At 35.1% G+C, this 15703-nt stretch overlaps 2 protein-coding genes across 2 annotated transcripts; one reads left to right on the plus strand and one right to left on the minus strand.

Moving 5' to 3' along the window:
- Positions 1-1405: 1405 nt before the first annotated feature.
- On the plus strand, positions 1406-7923 carry PDE135 (Xanthine/uracil permease family protein). The gene is made up of 14 exons (XM_028084619.2): positions 1406-1726; positions 2125-2222; positions 2329-2505; positions 5198-5298; positions 5413-5488; positions 5683-5742; positions 5824-6008; positions 6104-6200; positions 6411-6497; positions 6611-6669; positions 6777-6868; positions 6958-7035; positions 7125-7285; positions 7431-7923. Exons 1-14 carry the CDS (start codon positions 1573-1575, stop codon positions 7647-7649), a joined length of 1644 nt encoding a protein of 547 aa, XP_027940420.2. The 5' UTR covers positions 1406-1572; the 3' UTR covers positions 7650-7923.
- A 2246-nt stretch (positions 7924-10169) lies between these two features.
- Positions 10170-13583, minus strand: LOC114194276 (putative disease resistance protein At4g33300). Its single transcript, XM_028084402.2, has 5 exons — positions 12832-13583; positions 11966-12360; positions 11493-11848; positions 11171-11382; positions 10170-11085 (listed from the first exon to the last, which is right to left on the minus strand). Exons 1-5 carry the CDS (start codon positions 13529-13531, stop codon positions 10274-10276), a joined length of 2475 nt encoding a protein of 824 aa, XP_027940203.2. The 5' UTR covers positions 13532-13583; the 3' UTR covers positions 10170-10273.
- Positions 13584-15703: the final 2120 nt, after the last annotated feature.

Consider the following 15703-nt stretch of genomic DNA (forward strand, 5'->3'; position numbering starts at 1 on the left):
TTGCCGCACTATATTGCTACTTTGAATTCCAAGTAAATGAGGTAAATTTATTTTTATATTAAGATATGTTATATACATATAATAGTATTTTATAGTCTGCACTCATTTGTTTATTTTATCAAGCTCTATAACTGTACATGAATTATATATATATATATATATATATATATATATATATATATATATATTCAAATTTTAAATATTTTTATGTACTATTTTAAATAAAAATCTAAAAACGAATAAAAAATATTTTTATTAATATCAATATATATGAAATAAATTACATAATATCTTAAAATATACATTTTAATAAGTACTTAATATTTCAATATATATATATATATATATATATATTTGAATATAAACAGTCATAAATTAATGTCCTACTAAACAAATTATATTTAATAATATTATTGAATTGAATATATTTATGTACCATTTTTTTAGTTTAATAATTATTAAATATATAGAAAGTCATACATTTAATAAACATATTGTAGATAACATTATGAATGATAAATAATATAATATATTTACTAACTACAATAACTAATATATTATCTAAAAAAAAAAAACTCTTTAGTTATACACTTCTGAAAATAACTCATTATTGCCAACAGGTGCAATATTAATGTCTGTTTGTTTTTCAATCTTGTAACTTCTAACAACATTAAATGCTAAAGTAGTTCTGAATTTGAAATCTTCAACAGTAATAATCTTTTCATCTATCCTAGTTATTAAAGGAAGGATGTAAAATAATTTCACTTAATAATTGAATAGGGTGAATTATAGACTAAAGATTAATCACTCAACTGTTTCAAACAACTAAAACTTCTTGAAAGTGTAACTGTAGTTTTTATTGCTCACCACATTTTTTTATGCTTATCTGTTTTTTTGTTGTTGACTGGTTTTGTGCAATTGTCAAAAGAGCAAAAAGATGTGGACCATAACAGTTTATGCATCATCATATGCATGAGTTTAGTAACAGTTTCATATTCACTACAGAAAAAGACATTGTATCCGAAGAATGAAGAAAAAGAAAAAGAAGAACACTGTGCATTTGAATTGAAAGATTAAAATGTGTCACAAAATGGCAAACGGTAAATTTTGAATTTTGGAGAAGTGTTTCAATGCAAAGTGCGTGTAATGTGAAGAGGTTTGAACATCCTCGAAGACTGTAAAAATTCACTGCAATCCACGTGTTCATTCAACCCATTCTCTCATTAATAATCTCAAACCAAACAAGAAAGAAGAAGAGAAAAATACTTCCCCCAGAACACGACAACAATAAAACGCAACCTTAGTAACTCCTTCCTCACTATTTCCTTGTACTTTTCTGGAAAAAAACAACTCTTTACTTAATTATTCTAATAAGCTTATAACTCCTTTTTTTCGAAATCAGAAAAAGACTCTGTCTTCAATACATTTTACTTTCTTTCCTTTGTTTCAAAGACACCCCTTTCATTCAGCATAAAAAAAGACCACACTTTCATTTCACAGCTTTTCTTTTCATTACCCACAAACTGAAACAAATTATTCTCACAAAGACTCTCTTTTTCTTTGAAAAAAAAGATGGGTGAGGAGCACCACCATGCACCGCCACCAGTTCAGGCGCCTCCGGCTGGTCCACCACCACCGAATCTTGCACTTTCTAGAGGTCCAGTGTGGAATCCAGCTGAACAACTCTTGCAGCTTCACTATTGCATCCACTCAAATCCTTCTTGGCGTTAGTATCTCTCACTTTTTTTTCCACCCTTTTTGATTTATTTTTTGTGTTACAAGATGAAAAAAGAGAGGATACCCTTGATGTCAACAGAAGTTAGGAAATAGGAATCTCTTCATGTAAAAGTTCCTTTTTTTTTTACTCAGTTTTGTGTCTCTATCATAAATAAAACAATTTTATGTAACTTGGTATGTTTGCAGATTGCTTTATGTTAACCTTTATTCCACTCTGATTTTATTCTCTTAAGAAAAAAAGGTCCTTTGTTTTTTTTCTCTTGTCAGTTTTGAGAATCTTTTAGGTGAAAAGTTTATTAATTTAATTCTGGGATTCAATCTTATGATGATATTGATGCATGTCTCTTAAAGTTTTCACCTTTTTGATTGCATAAAAAAAATTGATAGCGGAGGCGCTTCTACTGGGTTTTCAGCACTACATTGTGATGCTTGGAACAACTGTTCTGATTGCAACCACGCTGGTTCCTGCAATGGGTGGGAACCATGTAAGTGAAATTTATAATATAAAGATTGTATTATAGTACTTACTGTTCTTGTTTTTGTTGTATAAATTATGGTATAAGTATATGAAACTTTGCTATTTTTGGACAGGGTGACAAGGCCCGTGTTATTCAGTCATTGTTATTTATGTCTGGGGTGAACACACTGCTTCAGACTTTGTTTGGATCAAGGCTTCCAACTGTGATGGGTGGATCATTTGCTTTTTTACTCCCAGTGTTGTCCATTATAAACGATTACACAGACAGAACATTCCCTTCTGAGCATGAGGTTTGTATATGATTATATTGGTAGTAGCTTTTAACTTGCAACTTTTAATGATATACTTATGTTGATTTCAAATATTCTAGGATATTCAGAAATTTGAATCTTACCTTTATTTGAAAGAAAATGAATGCTAACTACTTCTTTAAGATTCATTATTCAAGATTCTAGGGTGAAAAATTTACATTGGAATGTGTGACTTTTTATTTTTATTGTTACCTATGTTCCTCCAAATTGGTTTCCAAGAAAAACTTTCTATCTATTGATTTTTCTAAGTAGTGGGTAAATCCTTGACTCTTCTTTTTTACTTGATTGCCAATGTCTTCTCTTTGTTTCAAGCATTATGCTTGACTTTCTTCAACTGTTTGTTCTGAGATTTTGTTGTTTTTCCCTTAACTGAACACTTTTGCACTACAGTTTTGGTGGTGTATGCGCTAGGTTACTGATAGATCAAACTGATAATTCTATCTACTCTACTCTCTAGTGCTATAGAAAATAGTTTTCTCTCTTCCTCCATTCCATAAAATGGTTTCTTTATACACCACCAGAAAAAAGAAAATTTAACAATAATGAACATTTGCAAATAACTGTTGCGGACAGCTACAGCAATTCTGGCTCGAAGTTCAAGTGAGTTTGACCTAAATTGCTAAATTGCGCTCATATTTATAGGTGAATTCACTGTGAAGCCTGAAGATTAAATACCCAAGGCATTTGGGAAAATCACTGCTTTAGAGGAAAATCTTATTGGAAAACTGATCTTTCTGTTTTTTTAATTGAATTCAATTATGGAATCCCTAATCTCCCCAACAACGAAACATCTTTTTCTAATAGTAGACCATCTTTCCGAAATTAGCGCCAAATATGTTTCTATACCTGAGTGAATGAGTGGATGAACATCAATGGCTCTCTCTCAGCTTGACTATGCGGAACCACTGACTTATGACGGATTATGTCACTAACAATTTCTCCCACTGGGGAAAAGACCTTGTCCTCTCAATGTGATAGTGTATGAATTTCATCCCACCCACTTCTCACAAGTCATGTTTTCAGAAGGAAGGCCCAACTTGTACGTAATGTTGTTGAGCCCAACTTATCGGTAATGTTGTTAGGGCCCAATTGGGACATTGACATGAAATATTCCATTGTGGCCCATGTGTTAAAAACAGAAGCTGAGGGAGTGAGATGGAAGTCCACCTTGATTGTGTTATGTGGCCCTGTATCTAATGTGATGTTTGAGGTTGCTCTGCCACCTAGGGGATAGGAAACCTATTCCTTTTAGTCCGATTCGCCTGCCTCGAAGACTGGCATTAGGCCCCTCCGCTACGGCGATGCTATAAGAAGATAAGCCCTTGGGTGCTAGTACTTACCATTACACAGGTTAGTAGCAGACAACCCTCAATTACATCGACCCTTGCAACAACCAAAAAGCAGTAAGCCTTCTTACAAGGGTAGGGTTTGGATTGGAATGCTTATGGAATGGAAAAAGGGCTAGGACGAAAGGGCCAGCATGAGACATAGGGACTACGGTATATACGTAATAGCCGGACAAGTGCTGGTGATCTAAAAGTGAACAACTCCCAACATAACATAGAGAGAGGATTTAGAAACCTTGGGAAGGCCAAGGTGTTAGACAACACAAGATTGCACAATAAAATGTCTGCTGCCACTTTCAATCTGGATCATGACACAATAATTGTGAAATTAGCAGTGGATGCGAAGTGTGTCGGAACCTGGTGTTCTAGAGAGGCAGATAGGAGGAATGGGTGAGAGGCCACATCTTCAAATAGAATTGGGAATGATGGGTCATTTTTTGTTTAACTGATTAGAGGGAGGAAATGTCCTCTATGACGATGATTTTCATCGGAGACCCTCCTCATGTTAGAGGTGGTGATTTTCTAAGATTGGGTTTTAAACAGAAGCTAGTACAGGGTAGATTTAAAAGCTGGATCGGTGGGGGAGGTGATACTGGGAATTGACAAGAGCACCAAGGAATTGTGACGCCAGTCTTTGAGCTTGGTTTCTCAAGTTTCGCCAAAGTTATGGCTTGAGGAAGTGAAAGGGATTGGTGAGCTTGTACCTCATGGCGGATCTCCGAAGATAGACCTAATACAAAGCAGGTCATTAGGAATGCTGGTGCAAGAATAATTGGCAATGCACTCAAATTTGGTATGGTAAGGTAGTGATTAAAGATCCATTTTGGGCAAGCTTAAACAAAGTGCCTTTAGGATCATTGTAGTGGGACGAAACTAATTGAGTTTAGAGAGCCTGAAGAAGTCCCAGCCATGCCGCAATAAACCTTGTTCTGGAACACCCATCAGTACCAGCTTAAAGCAGGAACCTCCGTATAGAAGGAGGCAATGATGAGCTGCACTTCCTCCAAGGTTCCTTGATAGTTGATGAATTGCAAGATTTTGACCATCCATCCCAAGGGATCGTGGCTGTCAAACTGTGGAACCTCAAGTTTAATATGAGGATGATGCAAGGAGGGTGGTGTTAGTGTTGTATTGGATGGTGTAGTGGTAGTGAAACTAGAGATATAATCCAGAATGGTCTCAACCTTGAGGGGCTTCTTTGTAGTCATCTTAGATTGGCCATGTTGCTAACATTATACTTTGTCTTTTTTGTTGAGCAAATTGTTTTCTCTAACGTGAAAATGGTGAATCAAACTGCTAATGAATTATTACACCGGCGCTTGTAGAGGTTCGTCTACACTATCAGAACAATTCAAGGATCCCTCATTGTTTCTTCTTTCGTCAATATCTTCCTTGGGTTTAGCAAGACATGGGGAAACTTGACAAGGTAAACCTCATGACTTGTTTTCCCTTTTTATTTTAAGTTCATGGTCAATGTTTAAAGTAACATCTTTAGTTATTTTTAATTGTAAATTATTAATTAATCTTCTTATCTGAACAGGCTGTTTAGTCCCATTAGTATTGTACCTGTGGTATGTGTGGTGGGTCTTGGTCTGTTCTCCAGGGGCTTTCCATTGGTAAATATTCCTAATGATCTTCCTTTAATATTATTGTAAAAGACATAAACAGGTTATTTAGTAAATTTTCATGTGATGGCAAATGCTTGATGGACTTTGGGGTGCAGCATAGCTGAGATGTCAAAGTTCATAGTGATGCCTAACATGACCTTATTTGGAAGAATTTGTGAACTCATCTTTCCTCTTCTGTGCAGCTTGCAAATTGTGTGCAAATTGGCTTACCTATGCTCATTCTACTTGTCATAACACAACAGGTTTATATCTTGTCCGAAACAATTTCTTAGATGAGTTTTTTCTTTGATACTAGTATGCCCTTTTTCTTTTCTGTATGACAGTATTTGAAGCGTCTTCATCATGCTGCACATCATGTACTTGAGAGGTTTGCTTTACTTCTCTGCATCGCTGTCATATGGGCATTTGCTGCTATCCTTACTGTCGCAGGTGCGTATAATACTGCTAAAGCTCAGACCCGAGTGAGTTGTCGCACTGATAGCTCTTACCTTATGTCTTCTGCTCCATGGTATGTTCACAAAACAATCAGTTCAACAGTTTATTTGAGTTTCAGTGCTGTTTCTGGAACTTTATAACAACAATTAAATTGATTTTTTATTCCAGGATTAAAGTTCCATATCCATTCCAGTGGGGTACCCCCATTTTCAGAGCTAGTCATGTCTTTGGGATGATGGGGGCTGCACTTGTATCTTCTGCTGAGGTCTATCAACTATTCCTTAATTTTTTGAATGCTACATGTAGCTCTAATAATTTATGTTCATTCTCACTTTTGAAGAATTTGACAGCTTTGCCCTGTGGAAAATTATTATTATTATTATTCTTTCTGTATATATGCCATTATTTTCTGTCAATTTTCATCAAATTGATAATCTAATGTGGAGTTTTCTCCTTGATGAAATTTCGAATGCAGTCAACTGGTGCTTTCTTTGCTGCAGCCAGGCTTTCTGGTGCAACACCACCTCCTGCACATGTGCTCAGCCGAAGCATTGGGTTTCAGGTGATTCTTGCTTCTGAACAATTAATTTAGTTGTTCTTTTATATTGTTGCAAAATCTTGATATGCATGTAACACTTATCACTGACTCATGTTTCTCACCCTTCCAAATGGCAGGGTATTGGCATGCTGATTGAAGGCATATTTGGTTCTGTTGTTGGTACTACTGTATCTGTGTAAGAAAGCAGTGTCTTAAGAACTCCACATGTCCCACATGTCATTTTTTTATCTTAGATTAAGAATTGTATGAGTAATAATCTAACAAATTTTTTGACGATTGCAGTGAAAATGTAGGCCTACTTGGTCTAACACATATAGGGAGCCGCAGAGTTGTGCAGATATCATGTGGTTTCATGATCTTCTTCTCTATTTTCGGTACTATATTCCACCTGAAACTCACGTGGCTACTAGATTTTTCTTTCAGTTTTACATTTCTGGTGTAATCAATTTACTTCTTCTTTCAGGGAAATTTGGAGCCTTTTTCGCATCGATTCCCCTACCGATATTTGCTGCTATATACTGTGTTTTGTATGGTATTGTGGGTAGGTGCTGCTGCTATGCTTACATAAATCACAATAAAGTTGACCTGCAGAAGCAGGCCTTATATTTCATTATTGATTTTTTTTTGCAGCTTCTGTTGGGATTTCTTTTATACAGTTTGCAAATACCAACTCCATAAGAAACATCTATGTTCTGGGGATAACCTTGTTTCTAGCTATATCAGTTCAACAATACTTTGTCACTAACACTGCACCAGATGGTCATGGTCCAGTTAAAACAGATGGTGGATGGGTAAGTAACTCTTAAAAATCTCATTTTTCGACATTCAATGTCATTATTAGGCATATCAGCTTTCCTTAATCCATGGTTAAGGTTGTAACTATGTGTTGATTTACGTGATTTTTGATTGATCCTACCTTGTTTTATGTGACAACAGTTTAATGACATTTTGAACACCATATTCTCTTCTGCCCCAACTGTGGCTATAATTGTTGGAACCCTAATTGACAACACACTTGAAGGAAAATCTAAAGCTGTGGACAGAGGACTTCCATGGTGGGGTCCTTTTCAGAATAGAAAGGGAGATGTTAGAAATGATGAGTTCTACCGTTTACCTCTCAGGATAAATGAGTATATGCCCACCAGATTTCTCTGAAGTACTCATATATGCTTCTACTTAACCCCTTCTGTGAGCTTAATTCTCAAAATTTCATGTACAATGAAATGACCTTGTAAAATATGGGTAAACAAATTTTTCCTCCAGTGGTCTCAGAAGCCAAATTTTACCTTGTATAAATGGATTGGAATAGTAATTCTTTGGATAAACTACTCCAGAAAGATGCTCAAATTACTTTTTCTCCTCTTATTTAAAATACTCTTGATTTTTTTACGAGATAAATGAGATGCAGTTTAGTTCTTTATAATGCAAATGAACTTAACAGTACTGAATTATTGCTGATGTGCTTTTTCCTAAGGTCTTAGAATGATGAATAGCTACTTTTGAAACATTTTGTTATTGGTTTCAGTATTTCATGAGGTATGATGAACTGCTAAATACTTCTACTGTTGCTTTTAAAGTTTCATTTGTTTTGTTCTGAGTTTTCAAACTTACTGCTATCTCTGTTGAGGAAAAATCTAATAATTTCACTTCTATAAGAATATAGTTAATTGTAAGATATTCATCTTTCAAGTGAAAAGAATGTGTATTTGATGATAGCAGGTGAGAAAAATGTAATATGAGCATTTCTTTTTACTGCAGGAGAGTGCAAATTATTCCAATTCTTTATATAGTAGTTTCTTTAGTGCAAAAGTTCACTTTGAGATGGTAGATTTTGTTCATCACCAAGTTGGATGATGCTGATGCTCTAATCAAAGACTTGGAATAGAGTATTCAATTGTATCACTGACAGTATTATTATTGTTGTTTTTCTTAAGTTTAAGGCTTTATCTGTTTATGTATATTAAAATTGAATTGTGAGTTCATCATGCATTGTGTTTTCTCTTCGTTTGACACACACACACATACAGGGAATAAAATTTTGAGGAAAATTGACTTTCCTAGAATATCAAACCTTTGATTTTCAATTTCCTCATCAGAACACGGTTAATGTTCTTAGTTATCTTACACTGATGGTTTGGTGTCTATTTTTCTTATTTTATTCAAAACTTGAAAACAATTTTGGACTATATTCATTAAATTAAAGAACATAAAGATATATTTCTTAAAACAGACATGTTTTATATGTTTTAAATATAATGTCCAAATTTATATGTTTTATTTATATATTAAGTTTTAAATCCGATTGTTGGTCCAAGTTGATTAAGTCTTACCCTAAGAAAGTGACCTAACTAAAATAAATGCTATTAATTTAAATTCAGTCCTCGATAATCAGTTTATCACCCTATAATAGGATGAAAGAAAAATCAACAGATTGAGTGGTGTGATTACATTTTTCATGTCAATTGTGTCGCTGTTTATGACATATATATTTCTTAGTTGCATCATCATGCATAAGGCATAAGCATGGCGTAATGCTACCCTAAGAAAATAAAATTATTTGAAAAATCTTAATGCAGATATTTCTGATTGTAACTTCTCAAATAAACCTTAGCCACTTATTTTTAAATACCCAATAAGGGTTAGGAATAGTGTAAGTTTCATATTTGTTAGAAATAAGAAAGTAGAGCACTATATCAAAATAAAATATCTATAAATTTATTGTCATAAGATTTTGGGTTGAGAGTGGTGTCAATTTTTTATATGGTTGAACTCAGGTTTCATTGGTGTTGTATCTTTTCAGTGAAATCTCCTTTCTAAATCTAATAAGTGGTGTCAAAGCTGATGGTTAAAACCGACTCAGATGAGTGCAGTATGTCCTGGGTAGGTGTGAAAGGGACTCACCCTTGAAGGTGTAGTATTTCACATATATATAAATAAAACTTCTCTTATTTTGAAGTACAAGTCTCTCTTATGCTTCATATTCTGCGTTAAAAAATTGCTTGACACTCATACACAAGGGTATAAGTGTCTTTGAAAGTCAGGCACAGGTGATGCAAAAATTAATTTTAGAAGTTTTGATGATGATGATGATGTTGACTTGGGAGGCTTGACTTGCACTATATACGGATTGAACAATGTGTGAGGATAAATAATGAAAAAAAGACATTGACCAAAACCTCAATAGTGAAAAAGAAGAAAGATAAGAAGGAAGCTTCAAGGTAGACACATGACAGCAACCTTTGCGAGTGTGGTGAATCAAAATCCAAAGGTTGCTTTCAGTTTTTGTCTTTATGTTTCTCTTTACGCGTTTTCTCATCTGAATGCACAACATGGCCTTTGGGTGGAGGCATGTGATGGAAACTGGTCGCACATGTACAATGTATATGTACACATGTACACAGACAATGATGGTGGTCTCAAAATTCCAACATTATGGTCTCAACTTTCCAACTCAAAATGGGAAAAGCACTTCCTTTTGGAAATCTAACTCGTCCATTTTCATTTTTTTTCTAGCCGCCCCTGGTATATGTGTGTGTGTATATACTTTGATTTTTGTGTTCTTGTTTAACTCATCTCAAACAATCAACATTGGGAATGTGGTTTTTGAAAAGATGCTTTTAAAAATTGAAACTTTCTGTCTGTTACGGTTATCTAACTAAACTGACAATAACCAAGTACAGGAACCTAAGATTGTGTCATACCATAACTTGTGGGAAAAAAGAAAATTTCCTTTTTCTATGAACAAGTATATACAATGAATTGTGGGAAGTGATGCTTCTTCATTCTTGAAGCCAGTCCAGATCAAAGTGTTGTTCTGGTACCTGAATGTGAACATTTGACTTGGCCATCTCAGCAACATCTCTCCATGTTCCATACACCTCCTCGTCACAGATTACAAGCTGCAGAGAGCGTAATGACACTGCAGACTTTGGTAAATACCTAATCATAGGGCATTCCCTCATGTCAATCTTCTCTAAATTTACTAATCTACCAATCTCTTTAGGGAAGCATGTGAGGTTAGTGCACTGAGAAATGTCAATGTACTTCAATTTCTTCATCTCACACATGCTAGGAGGAAGTGTTTCTAGATCAGGACAAGCATATAAACGGAGGATCTCAAGAGATTTTAGATTGCCAAATTCAACAGGTAGTTGAGACAAATTGTGGCAGTCTGTGAGGCTCATGTTTCTGAGTGACTTTATTCCACAGATGCTTGAGGGCAAGTATGTTAGATCATTGCAGTGATCAAGTGTGAGCTCAGAGAGGTTAGGGAACTGTTTCCCATCCAAACTGTTGTTGATCTGGCAGAGGACTATGAATAGTTTGCTCAAGTTTTTCAAGACAGTGCCTGAAAACTGAGGGGTGGAAACCTTTTCAAGCCAGAGACTCCTCAAGTTGGTCAAATTCATAAGAACTGAAACATTGTGAAGGCGAGCATATGAGGTACTGTAGTTTACTATTATCAGTGCTCTCAAATTTGGCATCTTGCTGATGAAGGGAGGTAAAAAGTAATCACTGGATGTGAAATTGATGATCAACACTTCAGCCTTGGGAAAATCCAGCTCAAACCAATCCATTTCTGTCATTTCACCTGCAATTTGAAGTTCATCACAGATGAATCACACAACCAGACAGAAAGTTTATGATAATCATGAGTTGTTGATATTTGTACATACCTGTGTTAATTGAAACAATCTGTGCTTCAAAGGGTCGGTTCTGGAATCTTGACCATTCTTTTGGGAGTAGTCCATTTTCTTCTCGTTGTGCCATGACTAACCTTCTGTGTTCATGAATGCTCCCGCGCTTGCTCAAAATAAGAGCAAGGTCTCTCAGTGTGTCATGCTGAGTCACAGAGATCTCAAAGCAGCTGCTATACATGCCCCCGGCACTGAATGGTTAAAATGATCAAAAGGGTGTTAGAATAATGCTTCTGATAAGAGATAAATGAAAAGAAAATGAACACATTGAAATGCATTTCTAAGTCTGCAATTTGCGTACCGTGCTTCTTTCACTAAGGTTAGAAGGTTCTTGTTCGAAAGCTCAACCGCAATGGCATATGCTTCCGCCTCACGAATGTCATGGATTTCAACCCACATATTGATTAGAATTTCGAGAGGGATCTTCCTATCCTCAGGGAAAGAACACAGGTCCAAGAAGCATTCTTTGATCTTTTCTGGCAGGTAGTTTGTACTAATTGCCATTCTATCAATCAGATTGATTTCATAGGACTCACCAATGCTGTGACCTTGAGACAGATTACTCTTAACACTCAGCCAAAACATTTCATTCTGGTCTCGCAAAGAAGCTCCAATCACCTTCAGAGCCAGTGGAAGTTTTCCACACTCAGCCACAACCTGTTGATACAAACACAGAACAAGAGAAGGTAAACGCGTCATATATCACAGGATTTTGGTTTCTGCACTTAATCAATAACCAGGGACATAGAACACAACTTCAGTTCCATCCATTACCTGCTTCACCAAGCTCACATTAGCACCCAAAGGAATTGACTTCTCTCCAAAAGCATGGTGGCAAAACAGAGAGAGAGCATCCTCTTCACCCAGCAATTCCACGTGATAAGTCGCACTGAAGAATGTTGGGAATCTGAATCGAGACACCACGAGGAATTTGCAGCCAGGGATTTTCCACACAAGCTGCTCCAGCACGGAGAACGACCACACATCGTCAAGAACAACAAGAACTAGAGCTTCCCCTTTGCATTCGAACTGTGGCATCCACTGTGGAACCACGTAATTTCCATTTAAGCCTTGGTTGCCCATGATGTGTCCCCAGATCCTCGCTCTCAGCTGCTCCACATTCGGAGACTGTGACACGGTCAAAAACAAAATCCTGTCCTTGAAATAACCTGCAAAAAGCAACTGTCACACTCTCGAAACACTTTTAAACAAAATAAACAGACAACAAATGCATTCACCCTTTTCAAGTTATAAAACTGCAATCTTGTCAGACACGAATATACAAGAATAGGATTGTCGGTTATCAAACGTGAAACTAACATCATAAACATAATCTCCCCCGAGGTTTTTAAAAGTTCTGTTCAGAACCCGATTCTTTTGAACAAGATTAAATATTTTTCACAGGAATAATCCTGCTCCTACATACTGAAACTTTAAATTCAAGAACACAATTTTGTATCAATTGATTCACGATAACTGCTTGTTAAACTGAAACAAGTCTGTGTCAGTTGATTCATGCAAATCACTTTTTAACTGAAACAACTGATTTAGTGTTTCGTCAGCTGCATTCACATTACCAAGAAGGAAAAAAAAAAAGTTTTTCTTTTTAATGATGGGTGAAGGTGGAATGGTGGACTTACATCGGACTTGGTCGTCTCTGCAGAGCTCTCTGGCAAGGGTGGTTTTCCCGGAGCCACCAATCCCGCAAATCCCGACAATCCAATCAGCATCATTGTTAGAGAAAACCATCTCCATAACCTTCTTCTTCCCGAAGTCCAACCCAACACTGAAACCGTTATTCCCGTTACACCCTTCCACCCACGTCTCATCTTCCTGCATGCTCTTCACAGCCTCCTCCACCCACCCACCCCCGTTCACTCCGATCTTCATCTCCTCCAGAAACCGCTCCATCCGCCGGTTCGACGCCTCCACCCGGTCGAACCGCTCCGCCATCTCGAACCGCGCGTGATGCACGTCGGCGAGTATGTGCGCCTGCATGGGAACCTGCAGGAACCTCGTCACGTGCTTCTCCAGCTTCTCCATCTTCTTCGCCAGCTGGAAGTTCCGGTACACGTTCCAGCGGCTGGACGACAGCGCCTGGTGCGAAAGCTCCACGCCGGAGCGCAGAATCTCCGAGAGACGGTCCAGCTGCGACTGCCTCGGCGCCGGAAGCTCCACGCCGGAGTACTTTATTTCCTCGATGGTGGGAAGAATCTCGCGCACGTAGGTGATGAGTTGCTCCGCGCTGGACTTGCAGCGGAGAGCCTTTCGGGATATTGTTATGAGCATTTTCCAGAGATCGGAGGCTATCTCTCCGGTGAAAAGGTCCGTTAGGGCCATGGTGGTGGTGGTGGAGCTATTCTTCTCTTCCTTTTTCTTCTTCTTCTTCTTTCTTGGTATTAAAGGAGTCAGCAATTGGTGGCTCTTGCGAAATGACGGTACTGTCCTTCAGTTGCCAATCATAGTTTCTCAATTCTTAGTACACCAATAGCGTTCAGGCACACGTGACGTGATCAACTTTTGTTGGGGACAACAACATTCATTTCCAACCGTTGGATTTTGGGACATAGATTTAACTAACACCGCTAACTGTTAGTTAACTCTCGTACTTAACTTAGCCCTCGTATACTTCATAACTTCAACTGTTTCTGGAAACACTTTGGTCTTTTTAGGTTTAATAATTTCTTTTTCAATTTTATTTACTAGTAACCATCAAAATTGGTAAAAAAAATTGTAATAATTACTTTAATCATTACAAAATTTAAACAAAATTAATAACATTGAAATTCTTAAATCAAAATCCCAATTATTTTATTTCCAGGATGTTAATGAATCTTAATAATTAAAAATATTAGTAATCCTTAATATGAAATGACTAAAATAAAATCTCTAAAGAAGCCTTTAAATAACAGATAATTATATACAAGTAATTACGTAATATCATTTGCTTCTTCTATTTTTTTAATCTTTCTTTTTGCTCATATTATATTACCCACTATCTTTTGCTCCTCTTTCTCTCTCTGCCCTTAGAATATTCATGAGCCTTTGTCCATTTCCTTTCACTATTAATTGTATATGATATATTATGTAATCTGTGTCTCTTTTTTATCTTCGGAAATAATTTTTTATAAAAGGGATGTTATTTCTGACTAAACTAAATTAAAGTAAGTCTTCAAATTCAAAAGCTGATAATGTTTATTTCATTTTCAACGATGAGATTAGGGACTTAAATGTGTAATTTTGACCTATTTCATGCACTCCATTGGTTGGTTTTTGCAATCATGAATGACACTGATAGAGACTTTCAATATGAAAATGTTTTTGTCAAATTTGGAAGCAGATTTAGGATAAAATGCATTAGTTTCTAATAATATAAAATTGAGTTAAATATATTTTTCATGGTTCAAGATTCATAAATTTTTTTAAATTAGTTCATTTTCGAAATTTTATACCAATTTAGTTTTTTATTTTTAGAAATGTGTGAATTTAGTATTTTTTACCAAAATTTGTTATTTATTTGACATGATGGTATATTTTATGATAATATTTGAATTAACATTGAAGTAAAAATATGTCAAATAATGTAAATAATTCAAATACTATCTTAAAATGTGCTTGAAATGTCAGATAAACTTAACAAAATTTGGTTAAAAAGACTAAATTTACGCACTTTTTAAGATAAATGACTAAATTGATTAAAAATTTTAAAAATTAATTAAATCTAAATTTCAATTGAAGAATTAAAAACATATTTAACCCTATTAAATTTTATCTTCATTTTTAAAACTTTAAATGTTATATACACACGTACACTTTTAAATTTAGAAATAAAAAAAGTGCTGTAGAAAAAGTTGAGTGATTAAAGTCACATGTATTATTTATATGAAGACAAATTACAATCGCACTTTGTGCATTTCCACGAAAGTTCTCACTCCACATGCCCTTCTTTGTTTCTATCAATATAAATTTCAATTACTTTATATAATAATATATAACATTCGTACCGTTTTTCCGGTTTTTCCGGCATGAGATAATTTTTTCGACAAGAGAAAAATTCCTCAGTTTTTTTATAAGTATATGTACAGAAAAAACAAAAAAATATTGTATAAAGAAGAAATGAAATATCAAGTATAACTTAGTTCAATCTCGGAAAGTGTAAGTTTAAACAAAAAGTAAACTATTACAAAATTAAAGAAACTAAAAAACATATTTTACTTATTATTTAAAATATAACATAAAATGTATTCGTATAGATTGAAATTTATCCGTGCTATTGTATTTATTCAAGGAATAAAATAAATGTGTTTTTAATCCAAATTTGAAGGCAAAATTGAATTTTCTTTATATCTCAAATTTTGATAGATATTGATTTTTAAACTTTATAATTCTTTTAATTTAGTTGTATTAAATATTTTGATGTATTATTTTAATTGTTTATACTATTTTACACATTCAAAAATTTAAAAGTTAATTTGTAAAACCGTTTTACAAACTTAAACAAATTAATATCAT

This window comes from Vigna unguiculata, chromosome 8, assembly GCF_037176805.1.
Source record: "Vigna unguiculata cultivar grain cowpea cultivar isolate G323 ecotype 2 chromosome 8, ASM3717680v1, whole genome shotgun sequence".
Lineage (NCBI taxonomy): Eukaryota > Viridiplantae > Streptophyta > Magnoliopsida > Fabales > Fabaceae > Vigna > Vigna unguiculata.